The sequence below is a fragment of the Aythya marila genome, assembly GCF_965140915.1.
Source record: "Aythya marila genome assembly, chromosome: 9".
Lineage (NCBI taxonomy): Eukaryota > Metazoa > Chordata > Aves > Anseriformes > Anatidae > Aythya > Aythya marila.
In genome coordinates, this window is record NC_139050.1 from 13,799,858 (window position 1) to 13,814,717 (window position 14,860).

The following is a 14,860-nucleotide window of genomic DNA, read 5'->3' on the forward strand; positions in this document are numbered from 1 at the left end:
CACTGCCATCCCCTCTACTCTTTGTAGCTCAGTCTCTTCCCACTCCATGGGAGTGATCCATAACAGTCCTCAGTTACCTGTGTGAATCTGGTACAGATGCAGGCGTAAGAGCTGTGATCACAGAGTCCAGGGGTTTGGCATATTTGTCGTGAGAGGCAGGAGGATACATCCAGCGCTCATACTAAAGTCTTGCACTAATGTGGACATATAAAACTCTAGGCTGCAAATACGCCTCTGAGTTAAGCGTGTATGTATAAAAACAAGCACAAACTTCATCAAATTAAAAAAAAAAAAAAGGATATGAACTTTTCACCGTATATGTTAAAAAACCAGAGAGGGAGCCTCTGAATTTTACCATTCATGTATACATTTATTAAGCCAAAGGAGTTTGATCACGTCATGGTATGTTACTATAGCACATGAGATCCCTTCTCTTCAACTTTGCTAGCAATGGTTATTTTAATTATTTATTTTTTTCCTTTTGAGCTTAAACAAATTAACTCTTTCAACATTTCCCCATGAAAGGCTCTTTTGTGGTCCTGTCCTTTCCTTTTTCCTTTCCTTCCTCCTTTCTTTTCCTTTCTCCTTCCTTTTTTTTCTTTCATTTTCTTTCTCCTTTCCTTTCCTGATTTTCTTACAGTACAAAACAAATGTTTCACAGACATGTAAACATAACCATCATGGAAATTACACTGCACCTAAAGTTAACTTTACTGTGTTATGGACGTTTTGTTAGATTTATATCCTGTTAGATGTACTTCGGCTCAGTGACTCCTTCAATGGAAGTTATTAATGGCACCTGCACTGCAGTAGTGCCTGGAGGCCCTGGCGAGGGTTAAGGGCCTTCTGTGTGTGGTGCTGTATAAATACTTCAGTGTAACTCACACTGAGGTCCCTGGTAAGAATGGCATTCACTGATCTGATTCACTATAACCCTCTTTGCTTCCCTGTGGTCAGTGGTGACCCTCACAGATTACAGGAGTTGAAGGGAAACTCTAGGAGTTGGCATTCAACTACTACTGAAGAGAGGAGAAATGTTACTAGGGGTCAATCCAGATGCCTGCAGCCCTGTGAGTAAAGCTTCTCACACTCATGGGAATGCTCATACGATTAAGAAACTCCTGTGGGAAAAGTCTGCTGGCTTGAGTCCTTGGATGACTGAACTCCAAGAAAGCATGTGAAAAAAGCAGACTGGTTCCTTTTCTCTAGTAATTCTCAGTATAATTCCCAGAGAAGAAGGGACAGGGTCGGCTGCTTGGTTTCAGCATTTCGAATGTCTTGAGTTCTGATCCCCAAATTAAAGAAGTCTCTGCTTTGCCTTGGGTTACTGTAATCAGGCCTGGAAAAGTCTGTTGGACACACTTAGTCATCAGGAGGCGGTGGCTTGCCACTACAGCATGGAGGGCCTCTGTTATACAGTGCGAAGGCTGCGTCCTAGGCAGGAATTCTGAAAATTGTGTGCGGTCAACAGCAGAAATTATTTTGAAACCACTTCAGAGCAATTGCAATTTAAATAACGATTTTAACTTGACATTTGAGGTGAAAAAAAAAGGATTACATGAAATAAATAGCAAAGAAACAACGTCCCTGCACAAACATAATATATTCCTGCCTATGAAGCACCCTTTGCAAGTTATTGCCCTTTAGGTTATGTCAGATGTTTAGATGAACCCTTTAGAGCTAAAATACAGTACTCTGAAATGAGGTTAGAAAAATTTAAAAAAAGGGAACTGTGTACAATGCTCTCTTCAAAACAAACTTCCCACTGGGGTAGCCTAGGAGTGCGAGGCCTCAATAGACGTAGAGCCGATCTGAGATGGCCGCAGGCATGTGCGTCATGATCTGCATGCGCAGCCACCAGTAGTAATCCATGGGGTGGTAGCGGGTGTAGGGGGTTGTGGAGGTGAGCGCGTGGGCAACGCTCTCGATGACCGGCGAGGTGTCTGTCGAGCCGCTGTTGCAGTACGTCTCCATCTTGCTGACCTGCTCGTCGAAGTACTTCCTGCCGTAGTCTTTGCGCACTATCTCAGGGAGCTCGTCCCACATTTTGTCGGCTATGGCTTTGATCCGCTCGGGGCTGTAGAGGTTGGTGGCAGCTATGAAGTTGCCCGGCTCCACAATGCTGACCATCACCCCCTGGGGCTGCATTTCGTACCGCAGGCAGTCGGAGAAGGCTTCCACGCCAAACTTGGTGATGCAGTACGGCGAGCGGGCAGGACTGCCCATCCGACCCATCATGCTACTGATGTTCACTACACGACCTAGGCGGGGGCCAGGTAGAGCACAGCTGAGCTGAGATGCACAGAGCAGATACCTGACACAAACCTCCCACCAGATCCCTGAACATGCATCCATCCCTCCCCGCATGTCCCTAAGAGCTGCCTGGCAGACCCGCTGGTGGCTCTATCTGAGCATTCCCACCCTATGCACCAGCCTTCAGGCAGGAGAAGCCCACTGCGGGGTGCTCCCTGGCTCCTTGCACCCCAGGGCACAGGCACACAGCAACACACAAAGTGTGGTGCTATGGGGAACATGGAAGAGGCTGGACAGAACCTGCATGGTGGGAAACTGGATTGCTCAGCAGCAATCAGGACTGAGCCCAGCCAAGAGGAAGCAGCATCAAAGGAAACCTCTGGCACCAAGACTGAGCTTGTTTATTTGCAAGGCTAAGGCACGATATCCAGGAGCCCAGCGGTAGCTTATAGTGTCTGCCTCCCAAAGGGGCATAGCTTGCTCCTGTACCACAAACAGAAAAAGCAGTCTAAGCCCACTGCATCCTTCTCCATGTGACAGCTGGATTATGGCTTTGGGCACAGAGCTGGGTCTTTCCTCCTCTTCCATTATGGCAGGGGAGAGCGCTGGTAGGAGACTGGATGCTGCAGTCTAACCAGAGTCTGCCTTTCTCTGCACTTTCTATCAGTGCTCTGTGATGAGTTATATGAGAAAGAGCAACCTCGACCACAGAAGCAGACACCTTCTCATGGCAGAGAAATGCTCCCTGGGCCACATATAGTAAAAAATATCCTCATTTAGTCAGGTAGTTGGCCCCACTACAAGAACTATTTTGCATTTTTATGCTGAGGCTCATGTGAGCTCCAGAGCCATTGTGCCTGTGCTGTAGGTCACATTCTGTCTGTAAAGGTAGGAAGGTGGCCAGTGGTGCAGGGAGAAGTGTAGTAAACCTTCTGGTCTCTGTCACAGTAAGACACAGGGCAGGGCAAAGGACCCATTCCACCAAATGAAAGTCAGGAGGAGATCACTCACCCTTTGACCTCCGGATGAGCGGCAGGAAAGCCTTGGTGGTTCGCACAGTGCCCCACAGGTTCACTTCAGCCACCTCCATGTAGGTGTCCATGCTGGTGAACTCGACTTCCCCAAACGTGGAGATCCCAGCGTTGTTAACCAGCCCCCAGAGCCCTACAAGGTAAAATCAAGCAGAAAGTTTTCCCTCTATGAAACCAATGAGATCAGCTTGGAAAAGGCCTGGTTAATAGGTAACTGAACCAGAAAGCTCTTCATTAAGACCTGTGATGATGACAACCAGATAGAAGAGAACCCAGAGCAAACCTTAGTCTCCTGAACAAATATAACCACAATCAAAATCTGTTTGTAGTGCCCAACACTGCAACCACAAAGTACTGTGAGTATATCTTCCAGTGAAATTCTGAAACAGCAAACAGGATTTCAGCTTGTCTAAGCTGTTCTGCTTGATATTCTCTTTTTATCCATCATGATTTTTAAAAGCAGCAAAGGACACTCTCTAAGTGCAAATAATAAGAATAAAAAAGACTTTGTAAGAAACAAAAGTAATTCTTTTGGTATAAAATCTCTTGTGTCACCATAAGATTTAGAATGTCTGCAATACTGGTAAGGAGGATATGGAAATGGCTGAGCCTGCCATGGCCTCTCCCTTTTATTCTGCTCTAAGCAAGATATGAACAGAAGCTATCAACTCATTTGCCAATGAAAACAAGGTTTAGAAAGGAATTTGGAATAAAATGAACTCACTTCATATATTTTCTAATTGCACAGGAAACACTGAGAAAGGTCTGGGTTGGCATCTCTCTGCTTTTTATAAATTCTTACTGTTAGCTGTTGACTGACTGTGTCTAAATCTACGTTCTCAGAAGCAGCCCAGAGAAAGCAACGTCCTCTTGGCCAATGCTTGAGAATACAGGGCTGGAAAATTTTATAAAGAAGAAATGTATACATAAAAATAAATATTAAAAAAAAAAAAAAAGTAAAATAAATAAATTTTTGCAAAATCCAAAATAAAAAATTACTGGTTGTTCTGTTTGTGAACAACCTTCAGGTGCTGAAGTGGGACACTCCTTAAGGAGAAAAATGTAGGTCACCAAAGGGTGGAAAGGTTTTAGGAATGCATGAGCAACTGGAATTTTCATAGTACCAGAACAGAGTTTGCTCTCCTCACATCAGAATGAGGCAGGCATGCTAAGAAAGACAGGTACAGCTACCCCTGGAACTATGAAATGTATAATATATAGTAATATTTGTGATAGCATTAATAATAGTCAGCTTCATAAGAAATCCTTTTGATAACATCTCTATTTCCTTTGTTTTTAGAAAGTATAGGGGAGACACTTTGGTTGCTAATCCACAATCTTTGGGCACTGGCCAGGTTTTAAGACATAAAGGGGGTCGCAATAAATGTCAGTTCACAGCAGTAAAGCACTCATCCCAGGGCCTTGAAGTACCACCTCAATTTCTGCTTATGTCCCTATGGGAGCTAGTGAATAAAAAAGCCAAGTCCTTTTGTTGTTGTTGTTTGCTTGTTTGCAGATGCTCTCTTAAGGTGCAAGTGGGAAGCTGCCTTCTGATATGGCACATTTAAACAGGCCGTTTGTTCTGCACTGCTGCTCCTCAAAGCTTTTTGCCCTTCAATGTATTACTGCTCAGCTTCTGAAGTGTGCCCTGAAAATGCTCTCGGTGCCCAGCTGAGGGAGCTCTTGTCACCTATCTTCGTGTGACCTGACAGACCTCTGGATGCACCAACCTTTCTCTGGGTCCTCCAGGCTGCTATTCACGTGCTCCACTGCTCGGTCCACTTCTTTGCTGTCACAGACATTGAGCTGGACAGTTCTCATTCGGTCACTCTTCATGTTGTCCAGATCCTTGGAGCCACCATCTCCCTTGTCCTAGAGGGGAAGAAAGAGCTGGTTTCAATCTGGCCAAAGAACTTGTGTAGAAGATCAGAAATGTATCAACCACCAAATCAAGCAAGAGAGTGCACAGGGCAATCAGAATGATCAGGACAGTCCTGCAGTACAAAAGGGCACAGACAGGGCTGCTCCTGCAGAAGAACACCATTCCTTGAGCAGCTCTATCTGACCACCAGCCCTGTCATCGAGTTGGCTGCTACAAACTGCTGCAGCAATCGAAAGCAGGAGGAGCTGGATCTGCCCAGCAAGGTTACTCCTGCCCCAGTACCAGCTCTGAGATCAAGCTATGCTCCACTACCACAGGTGCTGTGGTCACTTTGGCCTGTGCACAGGGCACAACAAACGGTGTGGTGGTGGTAACGGTATAAAACACTTACACACCATATTAGTATGAATTTGTAGCTATCCCTGAATTGCTTTCAGACTGCTCACTTGCCCCCTCAGAGAGCCCACGCCAGGCAGCACACTTTAGGTACCACACTGCCCATACAAGAGTGGCCTTACACACTGCTCCGTCTCCGGGCCACCTTATCTTCCAAAACACCTTCTCCTGGATCCTCTTGTTCCTGGCCTTATCTGCTGGGCTCACACACAGGACCCCGAAGCTCACTGACTGGGGTACCTGGCGTCTCCTTTATCTTCTCCACCCTTCCTTATTCCAAAGCAGATCGTTAATACTGGTTAGTGCTGGTCCTTAAGAGAAGGCATTTACTGCATTCTCCTCACACAGAAGCATCTCACATACAAAATGGAGCCATTAGAAGTCCCATGCATAGCTTTATGGTGTTTGGTTTTATGGTCAACAAAAACAGCTTCATGCTAAGTTCGTTGCTCACTCAAACCCACTTTGGTGCTAAGTCAGCACGTATGGCAAAGCACTGGAAAGCACACAAACGGCCCAAAAAGGGGAATAAGAAAAAAAGAGAATAAGTTGTCAAAAGGGAATCAGCAAATATAAGTATACAAGTCCCTTGGAAACAGCAGATAGAGCTAAAAGGAGAACAGCAAAGCCAATGTGCTTCTTCCTCCACTGCCAGGTCTGTGAGGTGCTATGAAATCACCTGCCAGAGGAGAAAGCTCCAGGAGCCAATATGTGGGCGCAAGGTGGAGAAAAGCATGTGGTTCGACATGTCAGAAGGTTTGGCAAAAGATGTGCAGCAGTGGACTTCTGAGTATCCGATTCTCTTTGCATGACCAGGTCTATGGGCCACAGAAGTGCACCAGCGTCAGAGGCCTCATAAGCTTTGCTGGACACTTCACAGCATCCCCTTCCTCCTCCCTCACAGAGCTGGCTCTGCAAGCTCTCCCTGAGCTGGGATCCTGACCCAAGAGTTAGACCCCAGCCATTCACCCAGGCCCACAGGGTCATCCCCTCAGCTCTTCACAAAGGGCAGAAGGGGGGCGCTCCAGCCAGGTACCCTGTGACTGTGTCATGTCCTCCTGGCACAGGGCACAGCACATCCCTCAGCCCCTGGGCCCCACACAGCAGTGGAAGGGCCTCCCCATGCATCCACAGGCCCCATGGCAAGAGGACCCTGCTCTCATACATTTAAAAAGCACACCACTGCCTCGTCTTCCTCTTTCCACGGTCACTCTCATAGCCCTCAGCTTGGATCTCTATCACCGCGTCCTTGAAGTGGCACGTCACACCCTGTGGCTCTCAGCACTCTTTTGGGCCCTCCAGAAACTTGCCTGCATGCTGGGCTGCTCAGATAACCTCTGCCTGCTCATTCCCCTGCAAGCTCCGAGAGGCCTGAGCACACACAGCAAAGCAAACAGGGATTGCACGACACTCCTGACAGCCGTGACCAACACCACATATGTCCACTGGTAACAGATACTGCTGGAAAAATACCTTCTTCATCTCGTGTCAGCTGGCTCCTCCAGCTGTTAACCAAGGAGGAGAAATAAGACAGCTGCAGCGTGATTGTTCATGGGATCCAGTCTACTACTGTCTTTTGGCAACGAAGCATCAACACTCACTGATACATTTGTTGGTGAAAATGTTAGGAACCAACAGTGTGAAATAGCACTTAGCACAGATGCATCCTCAGGGTCCCCTTAGTCATGACTCCAAACACCTCCCAGGTCTCCTTCAGCAAAAAACAGCTGGGTGCTAACGATATGGCCACTCTAGGAAACCCTTCCTAATGAAGGGTCAGCACTGTACACACTTTTTGTCTGCAAGGAGAGTGCACACCCAGGGGACACGATGGCTCCCCAAATTGGAGTATGTTTCTGATGTGCAGCTGTGCTCTGGGAAGCAGTCACATGAAAATAACACTCAAGTTTCATACTCATTTCCTCTCAGTGAGGGCTAGGACAAATATACCCAGTTTACAAGCAAAACGTGATGCTTCTTACTTCCACCTCTAGTTCCATGTAGAACCTAACACACACTAGGCATTCTCTGTCCCTAAGATCAGCACCAACAATAACACTGATCAGAATTCTCTTTATGTTTTGTCTGATGAAACTTATGGCATAAATAGAAGTCAGCTCAGTCTCTTGGAGTTTAGTTCTACAGGGCTAAGAACCTGTTTTTTTTTTTTTTTTTTTTCCATAAAGTATATGACCTGAAGACACAGAGTAGGCCAAACAATGAACATGGGAGCTTATAGTGTTTTTTCTGATGACAGTTGGTGTCACCAGTCTTGCCATGGTCACACAGATTTTGGAACATGGAACATGAATCCAGATAAAAAAAACACAGCATTTAATTATACAGAGATAAAGCAAAGATTTCTGCTGATTCTTGGAGAGGAAACAAACATTGATAAAAGCTAAAAGGAGTTCAGTCATGTGCTTTGTTTCAGCTTATTCTGAAATTGTCAGAGTCCATGATTTTCCACTAATGGGCTTGCAGTAGCATGTGTATTGAAGACACCAAAATGGAAGGGAGGTTTCAGCAACAGTTAAACGCATGCTCACTGAAAATCAGGTCTTTCTGGCAGCTCAGACTGAGGAAGTGAAATACAGAAGTAACCCTGTAGCTCTGAAATTTTGGACTACTGTCAACATATAGGCAGGCAATTATTCTGAACAGTGGTTTTTAAGTCTCAGTGTTATTATCTCTTCTAATGTTGACTTTTAGTTACAAAAGCAGAGTAAAAATAGCTGAAAAAAAAAGCAGCTTTCTACCCTCCCCCTTTTCAATACCTTTGGAAAAGCAGCAGTTTATAGAAAGTATCTTGTTCTGCTGTGAAGCCTGTAGAGGGAGCCCATGTTAAAAAATACAGCCTTGACCCGAGGCTGAGACACCGCAAGGGGACAGAGCTATCTGAACACAAATTTCTCATTTGAAAAAAATGTGGCTGAAAGAAACTAATAATTTAAGCAAAACTTTGTAATAATGAAAAGACTAACATCAGAAAAAGTATTGATAACATTTAAAAAAAGAAAACAACACCTGACTAAGTCTCTTTAAATAATACAACTATTCAGGACGCATTTGCAGTGATAAGTGAGCAAAAAGATTTGGATCAAAGTAACTGACCCACCCCAGGATATCCTGAGGAGTAGGTTTGCTTCCATCAGGAAACGGCCATGCTGCTGAAAATGTGCCAGTGTTTCACAAGGAAAGGCTAAAGCTGTTATTCACCATGATGAGGCATCTCTGACTGCTCTTAGAGAGTGTATCAACAACTGCACCACTCAGCTATTTGTGGCCTGAATCTGCTCTCAGTTGCACTAGTGGGACTTTACCACCTTCACAGCGAGTTCAGTGTGCACCTCCAACGCACACTAGAGCACGGCTGTATTCACCTATATAGAAATAAATCCTTATACCATATGCTATAAAATCACTGGTGGTTTGATGGATGTAATAATTAATCAAAATAAACTCTGAATAATGATGTATAAACTGAGTGCACTTCCAAAGATCTAGACTCAGCCTGGTACTAAAAGTACTTATGGATAACCCTATAAACTCAGGTGTGGGGTTCTGGTTGACTGGGATTGGAACAGACTGCAGTGTTGTAATTCAAATAAGAACCTTTCTGCAGTGCAGGTTATGGTCTAGACTAGATAATACTCTATGAAATTCAAGCACCTGTGCCTTTCCCTTTGGGCTGCCAACAACCCTCCCTCTCCTTGGCAAGATGCTCTGCAGAGCGGAGATGAAAGACTGGATTTGTTGTGTCTGTTCACGTGCCACAGATGAAGAACAAAGTTTTTGGTTTTCCTACCTTTTGCAGGCAGCCAGCGTAAACAATGAAGCCTTTGGCATGCAGGTGCTTGGCCAAGGCAAATCCGAACCCTGAGTCGCAACCTGTTATAAGCACAGCTCTACTGCCGATCTGCAAAACAAAACAAAACAATGCGCTGGAACTGAGTACTCAAAATCAGTGACTTGCAGTACGCAGAACAAAACCATGTCCTTGGCCAGGAGCAGTCTGTTCCAGGGACATTTTCTATGTTCATTGCCAGCTACTGCCACCCACAGCCTCCTGAAGACAAGAAACAGGTTCTAGCACCTCCGGCAAACAACTTTGAAGGCAGAGACCAAGCAAACTATCACTCTCTGGCATTTCACATCCATCATGAAATCTGAAAATATACCAGAGAGTTCTCAATAAATTATTTTTCTTCAATAGCAACTGCTCCTATTGTTCTGTGCCTTGCAGCCTGTAAGGTGTGGGGAAGATAGGTAGACTAAAAAAAGGCGGTATGTTAACCTTACTGACTGCTCATTTATCTTTCTCCCTCTAGTATATAAAACCTCTAGTGCTGCATTTTAAAAGCTAAGTAGAATCAAGGGAATTGAAATTAAGACCAGTTGGTGATTTTCTTTTCTTGTCTTTTTTTTTTTTTGTCTTCTGATCTTCCTAACTTATAATTTGAATAGAAGTACATCTCTTTCCTTCTCCAAACCCCTTGCCATAGCCCAAACAGAGGCCACAGTTAAGCAGCATGTTGAGAACCACACAGTGCATCAAACATCCTAGCAGCAACAGGTGCGCATGCAGCAAGGTGCTGCTGTGGGTGGGATGAGGTAGTAACTGCTTGCAATTCATTCCAACTCATCTCTGTTAAAACTAGAAATGTGGCTTTCAACAGGATACACAGGGACTGATCAGTCCCACCTAGCAATGACGTGAGGGCTGCACCTGAATTCCTTTTAATTCTGTCCAAGGCTTACAGAGCAAGATGTGCATGCTCTAGCCCTGCTACAGTGCTGAGTTCTGTGCCACATGACAGACAACAGGGCAAAACAACCCCTTTCCATTTGCTTGGCACTATTTCTGTCAAGCTACCGCCTTCAAGGAAAAGGCTATTAAAGAAGGGGATCACTCTCCAGAATAAGATGAGGACACACCAACTTATTTACATGACTTTATACAACCATACACTGGAAAGAGATTTGTTAAGAACCTGTCATAGAAATACCCTCCACTCTAAGGTGGAAGATTTCATCTGCTGAGTGAGTTCCAAAAATAGAAAAAAAAACACTGGTGCGATTGTTTATTTCCATCCTTAGTAGCATGCACCGTGTTGCGTCAATGGAAGCGCTGTGCTAGGAAAGAATGTGGAGTATGCTGAAGAGGTCCAGCTCAGAGTCTTTCGGGCGAATAGGAAAGAAGAATTTGGTCACCAGACTTCAGGGAGTTTAAAGCTCCAGCTCAGTAGAACTGGTTCCCAATCTGGAAACCACAATCACACTCACCTGATCAACCTCACTTGCATAAGAGCGGCTACCAGATGAGGACAAGAGAGGGAAGCAAAATCTTTTCACAGGCCTGTTAAAAAAATACAGAACAATCAGGCATGGGGTTTCTTATCCATACCCTGGTGCTGCAGCATTACACATGAGAGAGAATGTGGTGTTACCTTTCTACATGGTGCAGACTGTCACTTGAGAGGACAGAATCTGGACATTTCTTCCTCTGCAATGTCTATCCATGCATTAGATACTCTTAGACAGATCTTATATCTCCTCTTTGCAACTGCTTAAAGTAAGAGATACTCGTTTTTTGAGCAGTATCTGCCATGCAGATCTGAAGTTCCTCTGCACAGTATGTCTGACTCTGAAGTAAACGAAGTGTGTTCACAAATACAGACCACAGCAAAGCAACAGTGCCTTCCAGGTGAGTATCTGTTTTATAAAAGCTATGCAACCAGTAGCATCACATCGTCTTAGGTCTTACTGTCATTAATCAAAACCAGGCCTAGACAACACATCAGATTGACCCTGTCCTCCATCCTTGCCAGACACCTCTCTGGACTATCTCTGCTTTTTCATATTTCGATCTGGGCCCTGACATGGCCCCCTGCCTTCTGGCTCTCCCCTAGACATGCTGTATTTCAGCTACTCTCTGGTTCCTCTAACATCTATCCTTCAGTAGAGATTATCTTCCAGGCCACTCTTCTAAGTGAATTTGCTTAATCACCCACAGTTATCTCCTGCTCAGACATCACAGGCACTCCTAGGGTGACCTGTGCAACACTGAACAGCAATCTGCAGACACTCTGGCCTCTGAGCTGTATTTTCTGCTAACAGGGCTAAAGACTGGGTCTAACAGCACAACAGCTTTGAAGCAGGTGGGAAGGGAGCTGACCTACATGCAGGTAATGGTATCCACTCACCTTCCTGCTCTTCGCAGTTCCGCTCTTTTTCTAACTTTCAGTGTCAGAAGCTCAATCAACTCTTGAAACAGCAATGGCCAATTTCATTGCTGCAAAGGTCAGACCCCAGACCCAAACTGCCTGTTAACATTACTGACCAGAATCCTGGCTTAGAACGTTTGTCTCAACACTAAGCTTCTCTGTGTTTTTCAAAGTGCCCAGATACATTCATAATGCTTCTTTTAATTGTATGAAGTTAATTATTATTTTTCAGTGTCACATCTGGTCCTGTTATTTCACTGCAACACAGTGAACAATTGATTTGCTGCACTCTATTCACAGTAACCTGTAGTGAATAACTGCTTCGTGTTCTTTCTACCTTGACTTGAAGGCAAGGGCATTAAAATCGATGCCAGCTGCTGATCAGCAGGAATGTCATCAGAGGAAACAGTTAAGAAGCACAGACGATGCTAGCCCTCAAGTACACTAATGTACCATGAGCCATTTTTGTCATTCTGCATGACTGAATTCTAGAGATCACAACTGAGGCTTTTAAAATGCACAGATGGTCCACAAATTAAATCTGTCCTTGTAACCACACATTTGTTTTTGTTCAGTTACACTAATAAAAGCATTTCTCAGCTTGAAGAGTCAAGTACATAAATGTTACCTTAGTGCATTAAGATACTGCTATCATGGTCAACACCATCTTTCAGACAAACAGTTGCATTTCCATTTCAGATTTAGCAGTGTATGGGTAGTTCAAAAACCACAAAACTTTGTACCAAGCCCCGACTACAAGAAGCACAAAGTGAAAAAAAAAGTCTTTTCTGAACTTAATAAAACATTAATTTGAATATTTAAGGTCACAGCAGATAGATTCCTGCTGGTGCAGCTTGAGTCTGTTGTGGTGTAGATAGCAGATAAAAGGGTCAACCTGTTTGCATAGGAAATCTTTAATTGCTTTGCTATCTTTGCTCTTTACAGCTCTGTCACAGGAGCCATCCATGGCAGTGATGGTGCCACACACCACTATCAATAGCAGTGGAACAACAACAGAAGTGGCAATTCTGGCTTAGTCCATTAAACTGCTTGTTTACAATTAGCAATACACACACTATTGTTTGGGAACCTTGCTTTAAAGCAAGCCCTGTGAGAATAATCAATTTGCTCTGAATTTGAACTATATATATATATATATATATATATATATATATATTATATATATATTTTTTTTTTTTTCAGACCTAGGAGTTAGAATTAGGTAGGCAATTTTTTGCCAATTCATGTTCAGAAAAAAAAAAAAGAAAGAAAAAAAAATAAAAAAAAAAAAAACACCTTCAGTTTCATTACCCAACCCAAGTTCCTTTCCACGTCTTCTTCACCAAGTTACTTACCTGAAGCCATTCCCTGGGTCCTTGAAATTCAGTTTTTTCACAGAGATGTTCAGGAGAGGCCGGGACAGCTTGGTTGCCAACATGTTTCCAATTAAGACACTCTACCAACAAGGCTATCCTTCCTTAGACCTGCAAGACAAGATAGCACCTCAGCTTTAGTTGCTCAATTATTTTGTAAGTCGTGCTGACTCCAAGTATTTCAAAGAGAAAATCAAGTCCAAAGAACTCATCTTTCCCCCTGGCAGTCCCTCACACCGAGATAAACGGCTCAACCTTCAGCCACCTCGAGCTGCCTTTAAAGAAGGAAAAAGATTACACGTAAACTGACGAGCAGGAAGTCATTTCAAGAAAACGTCCATTTCTCTTTGTTTAATGCATCCTAAACTATATTATCAGAAATAACTAAAAATTGAGTTGTTTACTCATGCAATATATTATTTCAAGTGATAAATATAAAATAATTTTCAACTAAAACAGAAGTTCAAGCCACGGGTGACGTGACGTTACGTGTTCCCAAAGCAATCCCTGGGCTTTATGGCTCATACAGCCACGTGCTTAAAAATAAATTTCTTTGTAATTAATTAGCTGGACAATGCACACGGAATGAGTAAGTTATTAGGGGAAGAAAACAGCTCAAGAGCTGGAGTGAAGCACAGAAGGTCGATTTCAATCGTACCCCCTTTGGATAAACCAGATCCAGCGCACACTACGCAAACACAGACACACAAAAAACGTCTCCCCAGCCTAAAGCACAGCTTCCTCCATTACAGATGAGAAATGCTGCCTAGTTTGGGGATCTTTTTTATATCTCTGCTGAATTCTGTGCTGCTGCCGCAGCTTCGGGGCCTGCAGCGTGAAAGGCCTAAGCGAAAAAAAAAAAACCACGTCAAATTCCCGATAAAAGAGCTGTTGTTGGACAGCAGGCTAGGAAAAGAAAGCTCTAGAAACCTCGATGAGGGCAGCTTTGCGGCGCTGCGCTGCGAGGTGCCGGGGGTCCGGCCGGCCCCTAACCCCTGCTGCTGCCCGGCCCGGAGCTCGGCCAGCTGCGGAGGGGCCCCGGGGGGCTATGAACTCCCTGCCGGCCCCGAGCAGGCTGCAGGTGGAGGCAGCCCGGGGGGGCGAGGGGAGATGCCGACCCCTGGGGATGTCGGCGGGGGGGGGAGTCCCGTGGAGCCGCGCCGCGCCTTACCTGGAGCCGGCGGGGGGCTGCGGGGCGCTGCCGCCGTTTGAATGAGGCTGTGGCGGTGCCGGTGCCCCGGGGGCGGGCCGGGGGAAGGGCCGGGCACGGCGGCGGCGATAGGCTGCGGCCGCCACGGGCTGCGGCCATGCGGGGCTCCGCCGGGCTGCTGGCGCTGGGCGCTGCCGCCGGGCTGCTGGCGGGCGGCGGCGGGCGGTGGCTGGGCCGCCTCCTTCACCGCCTCCTCCTCCTGCCGCCGCTCCGGGCGGTGCGGGCTCGCCGCGCCCTGCCCGTGAGTATGGGGAGGGCGGCTGGCACCCAGCGGGGTCGGCGCTGCGCCCTCGCCTCACGGAGAGCCGGGCGTGGGGAGCTCTGCCCGGCTCTGTAGGGGGTCCCCAGGGGGAGAGGATGGAGAGAGGGGGGCTTGGAGCGGAGGCAGAGGGGCAAGGCTGGAGGCTGAGGCAGCCCCCGCGGCACAAAATGGCGGCGGGGCCGCCACGGCTGCAGGGGGAGCGGCCCCGCGCCACAGCGCCCTGCCC

General features: G+C 45.9%; 2 protein-coding genes across 8 annotated transcripts in view; one reads left to right on the forward strand and one right to left on the reverse strand.

Moving 5' to 3' along the window:
* Window positions 1-349: 349 nt before the first annotated feature.
* BDH1 (3-hydroxybutyrate dehydrogenase 1) lies at window positions 350-14,471 on the reverse strand. The gene is made up of 7 exons (XM_082767441.1): window positions 14,334-14,471; window positions 13,145-13,273; window positions 10,849-10,921; window positions 9,371-9,481; window positions 5,015-5,156; window positions 3,265-3,417; window positions 350-2,261 (listed from the first exon to the last, which is right to left on the reverse strand). The coding sequence occupies exons 2-7, from the start codon at window positions 13,225-13,227 to the stop codon at window positions 1,792-1,794; spliced, it is 1,032 nt and encodes a 343-aa protein (XP_082623567.1). The 5' UTR covers window positions 13,228-13,273; window positions 14,334-14,471; the 3' UTR covers window positions 350-1,791.
* APOD (apolipoprotein D) overlaps window positions 14,449-14,860 on the forward strand; it is a 33,839-nt gene continuing 33,427 nt past the window's right edge. For all 7 annotated transcript variants that reach the window (XR_014318132.1, XR_014318133.1, XR_014318134.1 and 4 more), the window contains exon 1: window positions 14,449-14,613. Coding sequence is in view for 1 of the 7 variants with exons in the window: in XM_082767447.1 (XP_082623573.1) it covers window positions 14,470-14,613 (144 nt within the window). In the remaining 6 variants the exon portion in view is untranslated. The remainder of the gene's footprint in view (window positions 14,614-14,860) is intronic.